Source organism: Gigantopelta aegis, chromosome 15 (genome assembly GCF_016097555.1).
Source record: "Gigantopelta aegis isolate Gae_Host chromosome 15, Gae_host_genome, whole genome shotgun sequence".
Classification (NCBI taxonomy): Eukaryota; Metazoa; Mollusca; class Gastropoda; order Neomphalida; family Peltospiridae; genus Gigantopelta; species Gigantopelta aegis.
This window is the reverse complement of record NC_054713.1, coordinates 40992619-41010395: the sequence shown is the minus strand read 5'-3', so window position 1 is coordinate 41010395 and position 17777 is coordinate 40992619. Positions and strand designations below refer to the sequence as shown.

General features: G+C 38.3%; 1 protein-coding gene across 1 annotated transcript; it reads right to left on the bottom strand.

Annotated features, from left to right (window-relative positions):
- Positions 1–293: 293 nt before the first annotated feature.
- Positions 294–11927, bottom strand: LOC121390435. The gene is made up of 4 exons (XM_041522251.1): positions 11761–11927; positions 10680–10824; positions 2372–2446; positions 294–1209 (listed from the first exon to the last, which is right to left on the bottom strand). Exons 1-4 carry the CDS (start codon positions 11850–11852, stop codon positions 1033–1035), a joined length of 489 nt encoding a protein of 162 aa, XP_041378185.1. The 5' UTR covers positions 11853–11927; the 3' UTR covers positions 294–1032.
- Between the last annotated feature and the right edge of the window lie 5850 nt (positions 11928–17777).

Genomic DNA, 17777 nt, shown 5'->3' with positions numbered 1-17777 from the left:
ATGAATGAATTCATGCCATGTTTTTTTTTTTTTAAATTTAGTAACAGAGGAGAGGTGAACAAATTGATGCTATGTTACTGGTGCAACCCCTGCAATTAAGAAAATGTTTTATTTAACAATGTACTCAACACATTTTATTTACGGTTATATGGCATTGGACATTTGGTTAAGGACCACACAGATATTGAGAGAGGAAACCCGCTGTCTCCACTTCATGGGCTACTCTTTTCAATTAGCAGCAAGAGATCTTTTATATGCACCATCCCATAGAAAGGATAGTACATACCACGGCCATTCATGGTGCACTGGCTAGAACGAGAAATAGCCCAATGGGCCCACCGACAGGGATCGATCCCAAACAGACCGCACATCAAGCGAGTGCTTTACCACTGGGCTACGTCTCACTCACAATTAAGAAAAGGTCTATGGAAAACAACAACTAAATATACTAGTAGTCCATAGCCAAAAAAAGGTGCTGCAGAGAATTAAAATAATCCATGGTATTGATGATTGCTGTGGTCAATTGCAAGGGTTATGTTGTTTCTCTACTAAGATATTTTCTTGGGGAAACAGTGGTGTGGCGAAGGTGACTCCTGGACTGACAATAAAAGGTGAATGACCCCATGCCACATTGTTTTGCTAGGACGGTTTCTAGGACGGTTTCTAGGATGGTTTCTTGATCAATGCAAAAGCGATGAAGAAATTCATGCCAAGTTGTTTTTCTAGAATAGTCCAGTAGGAATATAAAATAGATGGACGATTATAATCTCAGGCACAAAGAGAGGTGAATGAATTTGTGCTATGTTGTTTGGGATATTTTCTTGTGAAAAGAGCTGAACGACTCCATGCTACGTTGTTTTTTCTCAGATGGTGTCTTGATGACCATGGGGAGGCGAAGGTGACTCCTGGATTAACAATAAAAGGTGTGTGAATTTGTGCTAAGTAGTTTTTCTAGGATGGTGTCTTGATGACAGGGGGCAGGAGGCGATTGTGACTCCTGGATTAACAATAAAGGGAGGGGATGACTTCATGCTATGTTGTCTTTCTAGGATGGTGTCTTGATGACAGTGGTGAGGCAAAGGTGACTCCAGGGCTGACGGCTGTGGCATCACTCTCATGAAGCTGTGGGTGAATCTGGCTGTTGCATGGCTCGCTACATGAACGCAACCACAGAGGAAACATACCGGTCATCATCGACATGTAGTTACTCTGAAATATCAAACATACCGGTCACCATCGACATGTAGTTACTCTGAAATATCAAACATACCGGTCACCATCGACACGTAGTTACTCTGAAATATCAAACATACAGGTCACCATCGACACATAGTTACTCTGAAATATCAAACATACAGGTCACCATTGACACGTAGTTACTCTGAAATATCAAACATACCGGTCACCATCGATGTGTAGTTACTGTGAAATATCAAACATACCGGTCACCATCGACACGTAGTTACTGTGAAATATCAAACATACCGGTCACCATCGACACGTAGTTACTGTGAAATATCAAACATACCAGTCACCATCGACACGTAGTTACTGTGAAATATCAAACATACTGATCACCATCTACGTGTAGTTACTGTGAAATATCAAACATACCGGTCACCATCGACATGTAGTTACTGTGAAATATCAAACATACTGATCACCATCTACGTGTAGTTACTGTGAAATATCAAACATACCGGTCACCATCGACATGTAGTTACTGTGAAATATCAAACATACCGGTCACCATCGACACGTAGTTACTGTGAAATATCAAACATACCGGTCACCATCGACGTGTAGTTACTGTGAAATATCAAACATACCGGTCACCATCGATGTGTAGTTACTGTGAAATATCAAACATACCGGTCACCATTGACACATAGTTACTGTGAAATATCAAACATACCGGTCACCATCGACACGTAGTTACTGTGAAATATCAAACATACCGGTCACCATTGACACGTAGTTACTCTGACACGTAGTTACTGTGAAATATCAAACATACCGGTCACCATCGACACGTAGTTACTGTGAAATATCAAACATACCGGTCACCATCGACACGTAGTTACTGTGAAATATAAAACATACCGGTCACCATCGACACGTAGTTACTGTGAAATATAAAAAATACCGGTCACCATCGACGTGTAATTACTCTGAAATATCAAACAAATGTTTTTGTTGTTAAAGAGCACATTAATGTATTAACCATTGGCTATTGGATGTCAAACATATGGTAATTTGGATATACAGTCTTAGGAAAGAAACCCGCTACATATTTTCTTAAGTCACAAGGGATCTTTTATATGTCCCCACCCCACTGGACTAGGTATGACGCTGGAATGGTTTATCTCACCTGAAGTGTTACAAATCTGCTACTGGGTGGAGTGTTGGCTTTCTTCATTAACAACTGTTCACAGTGTTCTACATCCTGAAACAGAACAATAAAAAAGGAATAAACACATTTTATAAAATGTAACCTAGAATTAAAAACCAATTAAATTAAAAATGATATTTCAATTGTTAAAATGAGTCCCAGCAGAGTCGGTTTAAGGATCGTTGGGGTCTGTAACACAAATAACAGCGAGTCCCCCTTCCCAGGATATATATTTTGCAACCCCCAAGGGGAGAGGGGAATATATGACCTGGGGAAAATATATGTACACATCACCGCTGGCCCCCTGAAGCACGGGTACATGTGCTAATAGGATAAACTGGCTCTGAGTCCAAGCAAGTTATATAACAGCAAAACAGGGTTCAAACTTAACAACGGAACCAACAGCACTTGACGTAGCACAGGGTTCGACAAATCCTCTAGTCCTCGGTCCTAGCTAGTTAATGTTTGGTCTGGGCTAGTAGAAATTATCAAATGTTTTACTATAATACATAGAGCACTAACCAATGGGCTAACTGACTGGTTTCAACATTTGCTGAATACTGACGTTATGACAATATGAACTGCTGTAGGTCACACAGGTGGGACGTAGCCCAGTGGTAAAGTGCTCGCTAACTGACTGGTTTCAACATTTGCCGAATACTGACGTTATGACAATATGAACTGCTGTAGGTCACACAGGTGGGACGTAGCCCAGTGGTAAAGTGCTCGCTAACTGACTGGTTTCAACATTTGCTGAATACTGACGTTATGACAATATGAACTGCTGTAGGTCACACAGGTGGGACGTAGCCCAGTGGTAAACTGCCCGCTTGATGCACGGTCAGTCTAGGATCGATCCCTGTCAGTGGGCCCATTGGGCTATTCCTCGTCCTAGCCAGTGTTCTACGACTGGTATATCAAAGGCCATGGTATGTACTATCCTGTCTGTAGGAAGGTGCATATAAAATATCCTTTGCTATTAATGGATAAATGTAGTGAGTTTCCTCTCTAAGACTATATGTCAAAATTACCAAATATTTGACATCCAATAGCCGATAATTAATAAACCAATGTGTTCTAGTGGTGTCGTTAAACAAAACAAACTTTTGTTGTAGGTCACGAGTTTTACAGAGGCAGTGTTTTTGCTGCTGGATAAAAATTACTGTCATCAGTTGTTGGGATAATTTATGGTTTTTAATTATGTTTATGTTTATTTGTTGCAAACGTTACTGTTTTAAAATTGCTGAAGGCAGTCTCCAAATTACCAAGCAAAAACCTTAATTTTTTTACTGTAGGTGACAAAATCTTAAATTCGAGCCCTGCAAAAAACTTGGGAATCACTGAAAGTTAAAAGTTAAGTTTGCTTGGTTTAATGGCGATTTATTAATCATTTAATCCTGTACATTTTTCCATGAGTAGAAAAGGATCTTTTATATGCACGATCCCACAGACAGGATTGCACATACCACCACCTTTGATATATCAGTCGTGGTGCACTGACTGGAACAAAAAACCAAAAATAGCCCAATGGGCCCATCGATGGGGATCGATCCTAGACTGACCACACATGTTAACAGACATTTTTTCACATCCAGTAGGAACATTGTGAAGGCTCACACTGGAAAATGTTTTGGTTTAGCCAATTTTCAGATTATGTACATCTATACAGAGTACTTCCTTAAAATTGTTAAAATGTGGTAATTTAAGGAATATTTTATTAGCCAAAACCTAAATGTTGTAGCCACTTTGAATAAAAATTAGCAATTGGCTAATTTGGCCATATACAGAGTGCGCCCTGTAATTGTGTTACTGCAGTTATATATAGTATACATTATACTCAATTATAGCCTTTTCAAATCTTTATACAGAGGACTGTTACAGCTCATACCAAGTGATCTACATCCACCCCATGATGCTACAGATACTTAAGGCACAAACCTGAATAAGCTGATTATTCCTACTAGCTACATCCACCCCATGATGCTACAGATACTGAAGGTACAGACCTGAATAAGCTGATTATTCCTGCTAGCTACATCCAGCCCATGATGCTACAGATACTGAAGGCACAGACCTGAATAAGCTGATTATTCCTGCTAGCTACATCCACCCCATGATGCTACAGATACTGAAAGCACAGACCTGAATAAGCTGATTATTCCTGCTAGCTACATCCACGCTACAGATACTGAAGGCACAGACCTGAATAAGCTGATTATTCCTGCAAGCTACATCCACCCCATGATGCTACAGATACTGAAGGCACAGACCTGAATAAGCTGATTATTCCTGCAAGCTACATCCACCCCATGATGCTACAGATACTGAAGGCACAGACCTGAATAAGCTGATTATTCCTACGAGCTACATCCACCCCATGATGCTACAGATACTGAAGGTACAGACCTGAATAAGCTGATTATTCCTGCAAGCTACATCCACGCTACAGATACTGAAGGCACAGACCTGAATAAGCTGATTATTCCCGCAAGCTACATCCACCCCATGATGCTACAGATGCTACAGATACTGAAGGCACAGACCTGAATAAGCTGATTATTCCTGCTAGCTACATCCACCCCATGATGCTACAGATACTGAAGGCACAGACCTGAATAAGCTGATTATTCCTGCGAGCTACATCCACCCCATGATGCTACAGATACTGAAGGCACAGACCTGAATAAGCTGATTATTCCTGCTAGCTACATCCATGCTACAGATACTAAAGGCACAGGCCTGAATAAGCTGATTATTCCTGCTAGCTACATCCAGCCCATGATGCTACAGATACTGAAGGCACTGACCTGAATAAGCTGATTATTCCTGCAAGCTACATCCACCCCATGATGCTACAGATACTGAAGGCACTGACCTGAATAAGCTGATTATTCCTGCAAGCTACATCCACCCCATAATGCTACAGATACTGAAGGCACAGACCTGAATAAGCTGATTATTCCTGCTAGCTACATTCATGCTACAGATACTGAAGGCACAGACCTGAATAAGCTGATTATTCCTGCAAGCTACATCCACCCCATGATGCTACAGATACTGAAGGCACTGACCTGAATAAGCTGATTATTCCTGCTAGCTACCGTATATCTTCGCCTATAAGTCAAATTTTTTTCACCCAAAAATTATTTTATAACTTGGGGGGTCGACTTATAAGAGGGTAAAAAAATTTCCCCCAAAAATATTACCGTTTTGGGGATTATTTTACAAGTTTTATTGTTGAAGTTTGCCCTGTATTTATACTCAAATATGTTAATTTCACACATTTGTTTTTTAATAACCCTTTTTTTTGACATTAGAACGGTTTTGGTTATGCAAAATGGCGTGTGATCTCACTCGCATGCCAAGAGAACAGTCCACTTAGTTAAAATAACAGTCATCACTAATAGCAAAAATGTCAACAATACTAACTACCTGTTGCCTGAGTTTATTTTGAAATCTGGTCACTGGCATTAATGGTTGTTCAAACAATGTTTTGTTGGTGATTAACTTCAGCTTAGACTGATATCTGCAGTTCACTGGAGCAATAGGGACATACATAAAAACCAGTGTACTTTCCAGAATTATCCTACTTACATGTATTAATATGGCGGCAAAACATGTGATTAACTGATACTTTCAGTTTTATTGTAGTGATCTGTTGTCAGTGTTTATAAATAAAGTTGTTGTCTGTGCACAAAACCATGCTGTACAGTGCCATACGGTAACAGCCAAACAGCTTTCACTATCTACTAAGGGAATATTTCGTTTTGATGCTATGTTACTTGTTTGCTATGTACAAAACGTTAAAACCAAAGTTTGTAAAATAATTTTCATTTGTTCAAATATTGTACATTATTGTTCTCATGTGCTGAAAATAAGAAATACTTCAATATTTATAAGTTGTTTTTCATGGGTCGACTTATAAACGGGTCAATAAAAAAAATACGTTTTCAGGGCTTGAAATTAGGGACTCGACTTATAGCCGAGATCGACTTACAGGCGAAGATATACGGTACATCCACCCCATACTGAAGGCACTGACCTGAATAAGCTGATTATTCCTGCAAGCTACATCCACCCCATGATGCTACAGATACTGAAGGCACAGACCTGAATAAGCTGATTATTCCTGCAAGCTACATCCACCTCATGATGCTACAGATACTGAAGGCACAGACCTGAATAAGCTGATTATTCCTGCAAGCTACATCCACCCCATGATGCTACAGATACTGAAGGCACAGACCTGAATAAGCTGATTATTCCTGCAAGCTACATCCACCCCATGATGCTACAGATACTGAAGGCACAGACCTGAATAAGCTGATTATTCCTACGAGCTACATCCACCCCATGATGCTACAGATACTGAAGGCACAGACCTGAATAAGCTGATTATTCCTGCAAGCTACATCCACGCTACAGATACTGAAGGCACAGACCTGAATAAGCTGATTATTCCCGCAAGCTACATCCACCCCATGATGCTACAGATGCTACAGATACTGAAGGCACAGACCTCAATAAGCTGATTATTCCTGCAAGCTACATCCATGCTACAGATACTGAAGGCACAGACCTGAATAAGCTGATTATTCCCGCAAGCTACATCCATGCTACAGATACTGAAGGCACTGACCTGAATAAGCTGATTATTCCTGCTAGCTACATCCACCCCATGATGCTACAGATACTGAAGGCACTGACCTGAATAAGCTGATTATTCCTGCAAGCTACATCCACCCCATGATGCTACAGATACTGAAGGCACAGACCTCAATAAGCTGATTATTCCTGCAAGCTACATTCACCCCATGATGCTACAGATACTGAAGGCACAGACCTCAATAAGCTGATTATTCCTGCAAGCTACATCCATGCTACAGATACTGAAGGCACAGACCTGAATAAGCTGATTATTCCCGCAAGCTACATCCATGCTACAGATACTGAAGGCACTGACCTGAATAAGCTGATTATTCCTGCTAGCTACATCCACCCCATGATGCTACAGATACTGAAGACACTGACCTGAATAAGCTGATTATTCCTGCAAGCTACATCCACCCCATGATGCTACAGATACTGAAGGCACAGACCTCAATAAGCTGATTATTCCTGCAAGCTACATCACCCCATGATGCTACAGATACTGAAGGCACAGACCTCAATAAGCTGATTATTCCTGCAAGCTACATCCACCCCATGATGCTACAGATACTGAAGGCACAGACCTCAATAAGCTGATTATTCCTGCAAGCTACATCCACCCCATGATGCTACAGATACTGAAGGCACAGACCTCAATAAGCTGATTATTCCTGCAAGCTACATCCACCCCATGATGCTACAGATACTGAAGGCACAGACCTCAATAAGCTGATTATTCCTGCAAGCTACATCCACCCCATGATGCTACAGATACTGAAGGCACAGACCTGAATAAGCTGATTATTCCTGCTAGCTACATCCACCCCATGATGCTACAGATACCGAAGGCACAGACCTGAATAAGCTGATTATTCCTGCTAGCTACATCCACCCCATGATGCTACAGATACCGAAGGCACAGACCTGAATAAGCTGATTATTCCTGCAAGCTACACCCACCCCATGACGCCCGTCAACCACCGTCAACTCAATCTGACGGACGCGAAATAATGCGCCCCTAAACTGAACAAATCACACTTGTATTGAATCCAATCCACAACGCCACAAACCTTTCCATTCTGTTCACAATGAACTTCCTAGAATACATTTTATAAATTGAAACACGATTGGTTGGTTATCTTTACACTGAGCCAATCAACTAGGAGTTCACTTATTATTAAGATCTCGAAGGTTTGGTTTTGTTTTATTTAATTTATTACAATGCAGGTAATGATCGCAAAATTTATTTTACACTGTTGTCGTTTTGATCACGTGCAGAAAAAATAATAGGTGCGTTGTCCAATAATTCTATGATGTGTATAATGTTTATACATGTTGATATCACAGTAAACGCGTATACCAACAACAAACGAATTTAGTAAAGCAGGTTTTGTTTTTGTTAATAGCATAGCGACGTACTCCAGACATTTCTACTTTCTATTTCACGATACTGCCACGTGATTTAAAGCCAAGAAGATTGACCTTGGTAGAGTCAGATTTCAAGTACATGTGATCGGTTGACGGGCACCTGAAACAAACACCGATTTAATTTCAACTCAGTAATTCCAATTTACTGAGTGTAAAGCATGTATATTTTAAAATTAAATTTACATTAGGTTTTTTTTTGTTTTTGTTTTTTGTTTAATGGGTTGCTATGATTCGCGTGTATAATAAATGACATGATGAAAGCTAATCCTGTTTGTAAAAAAATGTATTTATAAAAATTGTAGAAAGATATATTTGGGTAGAAAACAATAGATGTTGACATTTTCTCTGTTATGACGGTTTGTTTGTTTTTTGTTTTTTTTAAATAAAGAATTTGCAGGTACATAACATGTATATTATGATACCATGATAAATGTGATAACCCTGTGCCATGTGGTTGTTACACTTTTACATTCAGTTCACAGGTTTGTGTCCATGGAGAAATCATATCATTCTGCGATGAAAACCAAAATTATTATACTGTAAACCGTGAAAAAATGTGTGCGTATAAATTTCGCGTCGTTCGCGTTCCAACCTTATTTCGTGAAATTAATACGCACGCACTATTTTCCAGTTTGAAGTGTGCTTAAAGTGATGTCTCAATTTTCTAGTAAACCATAAAGGAAAACACAAACAAAATACAGTCATAATTAAATTTATTGAAAGTTGTATTAGAATATTCATTTTACAAAAGGTAACACAAATAAGTTAATAACTAGTAACTAACACTGATCAGAAACACAAATGTGGCCTTCAATTTTACGATCACCGTTCGTTTTCTGCAGATAGCGATACATGTTGCAACAACAAATTTCCAAGCGCATTTGATAAACTTTTTGTATTTATTTCATGTACTCTCGTTTCAGAAATGAAACTCAAAATCATGCAAAAATAACATGTTTATTGAACAAGCTAACATACACTGCGACTAATTGTTTTGTTTTGAAATATTTTACTGAGAATAAAATTCACAAAAAGATTCACTCAACAGGCACAGCCTATACACGAGCTCTCCTTGATGGCGACTAATCGTTAATTGTTTTATGTCACTTCAATCGATGGTGACTAATCGTTTATTGTTTTATCTACCAAAGGGTGTTAACAGTTAACAACTGAAGCTGTGAGTTGTGATTCTAATACAGGTGAGGTGGGTAGGGCCTAATCCCCTCTATAGACTCTGTACCAGGCACAATTGCTTGATGTAGGATAACAGAATACTGATTTACAGACAGTAACTTTATAACAATTACAGTGAGCTGTCTTTATCCACTTTTTTTTTTTTTAGCTGTCAACGGTGGTTCACGAAGGTATACATTCGCGAAAAAAAACACGTCTCAATATTAATACGGTTTACAGTACTTGTTTTAAATAAAACAGAATAAGCACAAACAAATCAGTTTCAATTCCTTATTCATAAATAGTCAACAGATTATCATGATTCAGAAAAAAAAGAAAGAAAGAAAGGTTTTATTTAACGATGCACTCGGTATTTTATTTACGGTTATATGGCGTCGGACATATGGTTAAGGACCACACAGATATTGAGAGAGGAAACGCGCTGTCGCCACTTCATGGGCTACTCTTTTCGATCAGCAGCAAGGGATCTTTTATATGCACCATCCCACAGACAGGGTAGTATATACCACAGCCTTTGATATACCAGTCGTGGTGCACTGGCTGGAACGAGAAATAGTCCAATGGGCAATCATGATTCAGAATTCTAATGCAACATGATATGCATATAATACATAAGAAATCGATAAATATTGTGATCATGGTTTCTTTTTCTTGTGTAAGACTGCAATGGCCCATTCCTTCATCTTTGAGAATAACCATCATATTAGTTAAATTAGGATATTTATTTTGAAAACACAAAACATTAACCCTTAAGATATTTAATTTAGAAATCATTACTCCTCAAACTTAATCATGTTCATGGGTGCAATTCCTCTCGGTCTCTTGCCTCTAATTCTGATTATTTTGAGGGTGCAATTTCCCCCTCTGCATTTTGAGGTGTGCGATTTCCACCCCCCCCCCCACCCCCCGTAAGCATTTTGAGGAGTGCAATTTTTAGCACTCCTGGGTTTTTCAAAAACGAAGGTCTGATCCACCCCATGATGCTACAGATGCTACAGATACTGAAGGCACAGACCTGAATAAACTGATTATTCCTGCGAGTGGCGTCAGTGGGTGACAGTGGCAGCGTGTTGGTCATCGAGAGTGTGTCCCGTCCACGCTTTGACTGCTGGAGGTTGTAACTTCCTGTGGTCCTCATCAGAGATTCTCTTTGCCCAACACTGTAATTTAAACAGACAATATCATAATTTAAATACCGGTAGCCACAACATTGTAATTTAAATAGACAATATCATAATTAAAAATACTGGTAGCCACAACATTGTAATTTAAATAGACAATGTTCTGATTTAAATAAACAACACCAGGGCTATCTCTGCCACTCACCAAATTCGCAAATTGCGAAGTTTAAGAACAGTTGGCAAATTTTATTTTAATTTGGTGAAACAAATTTATACAATAAGTGGTATTTTGTTGAAAAATATCTATATATTTAGCATTTTGGAGATAAATTGGCAGAAGTGTTTGATCACCAAGAGACAAACCCTGCAATATCAATTTAAACAGACACAATGCTGTCATTTAAATAGACACCAAATTGTAATTTAAATTACAAAATTGTGACTGAAATATTTAATTCACAACACTGATTTAAACAAATGAAATACTGTCAATTAAATAGATTATGGCAATTGAAATAGGCACAACACTGTAATTTAAATAGCAATAACAGTGGTTTAAATTTAGATAAACGACTAATTTAAACAGGCCGATTTTAACAGGATACTGTAATTTAAATAGACAACTCTGGTATTCAAATACCAGGTAAGCAAACTGTTGTTTAAACAGACACAACAATAATTTAATTCTACACACCACTTTAAAACTGCATTTTAGACATGCAACTGTTGCTTAAATATACAATATTAAATTAAATACATATATCACTGCAATTTAATGACAACACATACCCTATTTGAGTAATATAAACACATGTACAATCATACCACGTTTTCGCTTCATTCTCCACCCACCCCGACCAAAATAAATGTAAATACTTTTTACTGATGACTCAGTCATACATGACAATTTGCACTACAAGATATCGAGTTATCTTTCTTTGTTTATTAGACAATAAAACGAAACAAACAACTCACATTTCTTCGTGTAACCGATTTAGCTGCATCTCTTTCGCCGTCCATTTTTCCACCGTGGCTTGGTAGGAATCGCGCGGACCCATATGCATCATGAATATTCAGTCTGACAAATTGAACAATCTCATTTTTTTCAGATTGACTTGCCAATGCCACTTCCGTTAACTAAGGACGCCGTACCGCGATACTGCCTTCTAAACCACTCATTCATATTTACCCACCCGGTCTCTGTCTCTCTATTTTTTAAAGGGACATTCCTGAGTTTGCTGCATTGTAAGATGTTTCCGACTAATAAAATATTTCTACGATTAAACTTACATATTAAATATATTTTCTTGTTTAGAATATCAGTTTATGTATATTCAATGTGTTTCTGGCCGTCTTAATATTTGTAAGAAGCCCAATCTGGATTTTGTCTTCAAATAATTTGGTACGTACCAAAAATGAAATTTATCCTAGTACAAATTTTAGAACGACCAGAAACACGTTTAATATACAGTCACTAATATTTTATACAGAAAAATCTATTTGATATATAGGCCTAATTACAATCGTTAAAACGTCTCTGTTTTTCGATAACATCTTTTAAATTGCAGCCAACTCAGGAATCTCCCTTTAATTATTTGTCTATTATCTTATGTTCAATATGGCTGTAAAATATGAAAGGTAGCGTAACTTTAGGAAGACAGAAGTTTACTATTCAGTCTACTGTTGTTACTAAAACTACATTTCATTTCAAATTATTTTGGTGCTAATATATCCAATTAAGGTTCAAGCACGCTGTCCTGGACACACGCCTCAGCTATCTGGGCTGTCTGTCCATGACAGTGGGTTAGTTGTTAGTGAGAGAGAAGAGAGTGTAATGGATTTACACCTACCCACCGAGTTGTTAAAACTCGCTCTGGGTGGGAGCCGGTACCGAACTGCGAATCATGTAGCCTACCTACCAGCCTAGCTTACGTCCGACGGCTTAACCACGACACCTCATAGGCCGTTCTACAACTACAAACTCTGCTGCAGCTACTGCTACAAGTGACTAGGCATCCACCTCCTTCTATTACTAGTACGATATTACTGCAATCTAATTAAAATTAACTCCACTATTACATGTGGATCTAACAGCAGCCCATTGGAGCTCATGTCCAGTTGACCTTTCATTCGACCAATCTTAACCTTACTTGCAAAATCAAGCCAGTGATTTGAAAAGAATTTGAAAACATTCGGGATTATGTAGAGGATATACGAAATGATTCGGGTGAATTACGAAGTATGCCGGAAACTAATTGCAATATAAAAATTTATATAAAATTCGTTCCAAGACAGGAAAAACAACAAAAGGTAATGGTATAGCCATAAAATCTGTTTATACTAGTATACAATCCAGAGTTTATTACTGCACTTTCACCCCTGGTTTTTCAATGCTGAAATAGACCAACAAGTTTGCCTATTGCATAAATAGTCTCGCCCGATATTTTTAGAATTTGTATGCTCCCGAATAACGCTATGAAAGGCGAAGTGTAATTGGTCGATATTTAAATTGTTATTTATAGATGAAATGTCACCTGGACATGGGAGTCCACGCAATGCTGTTAGATCTACTGGCAGACCAGTAGAGCTAATTTTAATCAGATTGGATATTACTGCTACTATCATCTTCGTAGACATATGATTGACACCCAATAGCCGATGATTAATAAACCATTGTGCTCTAGTGGTGTCGTTAAGCAAAAACAAACTAACCTGTAACACGTATAAAATCAGAAATTATATAATTTATATAATCAATAAAAGAAAAGACACGATTCAACAGGATAACTTTTATTTTCAACGCAAACAATAGTCTAAACCAGTGGGATACGACAGTGTAAACACAATACATATAACAACACCTTAAACCTAACAACCAGTTAATTAGCTCTGGTTTATCAGTCACCTCGTCGGCATTTCATTTACAATACCCGTATTGATATTTCACCCGTCTTATATCGACCAAATAAAGTTGCACCGTTACATCTATCTGTGTAGGATTAACATAAGTACATGATCACAACCATCTATGTAGGATTAATACAGAACAGAACAGAACAGAACAAAACAGAACTTTATTACACTCAGGTCGTTCTGCAACAGTGTAAGAGGAACACACATAGTCTGATTTTGGCATCACTACAATGAAGGATTACTACAGCCAAAGTGACGGTCATATATGTAGAATCAATACAACCACATTATAACAACGATGTTGGATCAATACAACAATATCACAACCACCCGTGTATGATTAATACAATCACATCATCACAGTGATGTTGCTCTAATACAGCCATATCACAACCATATAAGATTAATACAATCACATCATCACAGTGATGTTGCTCTAATACAGCCATGTCACGACCATATAAGATTAATACAATCACATCATCACAGTGATATAGGATTAATAAAACCACATCGCAACCATCCGTGTAGGATTAATACAATCACATCATCACAGCGATGTAGGCTTAATACAACCACATCGCAACCATCCGTGTAGGATTAATACAATCACATCATCACAGCGATGTAGGCTTAATACAACATATCACAACCATCCATGTAAAATTAATAAAATCACGTCATCACAGCGATGTAGGATTAATACAACCACATTGCAACCATCCGTATAGGATTAATACAATCACATGATCACAACAATCTATGTAGGATTAATAAAATCACATCATCACTAAGACGTAGAATTAATACAACCATATCACAACCATATCACAACTATATCACAACCACATCACAACTATATGACAACTATTCACATAGGACTAATACAATGAAGGAAAGGGTGTACAGCTCATGACATACACGCCCTCCTTCCCCATAACTCTTCGTAAGGCATCCCATGATACCCCCCCCCCCCTAGAGCGTTACGTAATTGTTGAACGACCCTCTCCATTCAATATCAGAACGCTTTTATCATTACAGCTAATATTAAAATAATTTTATCATTTCAACCAATAAGCTTATCATTAAAACCTGTATTAGAATACTTTCGTCATTAAAACGGAAATTAGAAACTTTTATAATATAAATTAATATCAGAACACTATTATCATAACAACCAATATCAGCATGATTTTATCATCTAATATTAGAATACTATTACCATAACAAGCAATATCAGAACACTTATCATTACAACTAATATTAGAACAGTTTTTATTATTAAAACCAATATGAAAACACTGTTGTCATCTAAGTCAATATCAGAACACTATTATCATAACAACCAATATCAGCACTATTTTATCATCTAAATCAATATCAGAACACTATTATCATAACAACCAATATCAGCACGCTTTTATCATCTAATATTAGAATACTATTACCATAACAAGCAATATCAGAACACTTATCATTACAACTAATATTAGAACATTTTTTATTATTAAAACCAATATGAAAACACTGTTGTCATCTAAGTCAATATCAGAACACTATTATCGTATTTTATCATTAAATCAACAGAACACTATTATCATCAACCAATATCAGAACACCAACTAGTATCAGAACATTTTATAAATAAAACCAATGTTACTTAAAATCAATAGCAGAATTATAGTATCAAACAACCAGTACAGAACACTTATCTAGAAAGTATTTTCATTAAAACAAATATCAAAATACTAAAAATCATTGTACAACATATTTTCATTACATCCAATATTCATTATTACAACCAATACCAGAACACTAGCTTTTGGTTATTTAAAAACCCCAACACTTTTATCATTAAAATCAATAACAATGCACTTTTATCATTAAAATTAATATCAAAACACGTTTATCATTACAACTAATGTCGGAACACCAGGTAACTGTTACTCAGTATAGTTAAAGGGACAGACTCTAGTTTTTAAACACTAAAGCATATTTTTCACTATTAGAGCCGTTTATGATAACTGAAATCAAACATTAGTTATATTTTATTGTTTAGATAATCCATTTTTACCGAAGTGTTTCTGGTCATTCTGGTGTTTCTAATACCACAAAATGGTGGTTTTTTTCTTCATATTTTTAAAAACGCACGTGCGTCTGAAAAATAACACTTATGGAGTTGATTTTTAGTCTATTTTTAACGGTATTTCACCGTTTCAACGTCACAGACTCCTGTTTTACTCTCTTGTAACGTTGTCCAAATGTGTTACAGGTTTGTAACTTAACCAAACTTAGTGTCTATTTTCACGGGTTGAAACTAGGGTCTGCGACTTTAATACTTAGTATCAAATTTGAATGGAGTAGTAAGGTAAGGTGGGGTTGGGTAGAGGGTGTGGGGGGGGGGGGGGCATAATACAACAAATAAACAAACACAATGTATTTAATCTGTAACTGTAGTTGCTAAAAAGGTTAAATGTTAGTTGGAAACATAACACAATGGCAGCAAACTCTGGACAACCTCTTTAATTTATGCATGGCAGCTAGACATGTATTTCATGTGAAACTATGAAAAATGGGACCGGAACGTAGCTCAGTAGTAAAGCGTTCGCTTGATGCGCGGTCGGTCAAGGATCGATCCCCATTGGGCTATTTCTCGTTCCAGCCAGTGCTCCACAACTGGTGTAACAAAAGCCGTGGTATGTACTATCCTGTTTGTGGATTGGTGCATATAAAACATCCCTTACTGCTAATCGAAAAAGAGTAGCCCATGACGTGGCGACAGCGGGTTTCCTCTCTCAATATCTATGTGGTCCTTAACCATATGTCCGACGCCATATAACCGTGAATAAAATGTCTTGAGTGCGTCGTTAAATAAATCATTTTCTTCCTTCTACAAAAAGGGGGAAAACAAGAAAAAGTATTTTCTTCGAAAATTAGAGTCGGAGACTTTTACATCTCAAATAATCAAAATATTTGTGGGGTGTGGGTAATTTTTTAGCATGCTTCCATCAGAAAATGGTTTAAGTACGCTTGTCGTGGACATAACAGCTTTCTTCGCCTGAGAATTCTGTCCATGACATGTTCTAAATAGGCTATGGGTGGGACGAAGTCCAGTTGTAAAGCGCTCGCCCGATGGGCGGTTTGTCTAGGATCGATCCCAGTCAGTGGGCCAGTTGGGCTATTTCTCGTTCATCACGACTGGTATATCAAAAGCCATGGTACGTACTATCCTGTCCGTGGGAAGGTGCGTATAAAAAACCCTTGCTACTAATGGAACAGTGTAGCGGGTTTCCTCTCTGAGACTATACGTAAAAAAATACCAAATGTTTGACGGAAATAGCCGATGATTAATAAATCAATGTGCTAAATATACCCGAGATTGTGACCATTAAATTACGAGGTGTCGATCGAAACTTTATAAGACTGCGCCGACAATTTGTAAGCAGACGTGCTGACGCTTGCGACGGACGGTTCTACTACCTCGCGGTGGGTCAGTCGCTGTATGCACCGCGCGATGGGCTTCTTCGCGATGTGGTACATCCTGCGATTACAGAGCAGCGCGAAGCTGATCAGAAACCCGAGGGACCCGTTGATGATCGTGAAAAGCATCCATGCGAAGTCGTACTTGAGCACGATGGCGAACAGCCCCACCAACCACGTGACCCCGACCAGGACGATGACCTTGGCGGCGAGTTCAAGGTCCATTTTTCTGTTGACGGTGGCCACGACTCTGAAGGCTTTTCTCTCCTTCCAGATGCCGAGGAGAGCCAGGTAGACGAAGACGCTGTTGACGATGGTGATGAAGTTGGACGGGATAACGAAGAAGACGATCATGCTGGCCGATTTGGTGATCCAGCAGACGTCGTTGCCGTAGTTGGGGCTGTAGTCGCTGTCCGGGATGAAGTTGTCGAGAAGCAGGGCCGTGATGACGGTTAGTAGAGGCGGCACCACCGCGAACACAGCGGACCGACACAGGGTGAACGTCGTCTTGGGGTTTACCTGCAGGAATTAAAAACAAACAAACAGAGGACTGCATTAAGGACAAAACAGACATGAAAACCCGTATTAAATCACTCTAC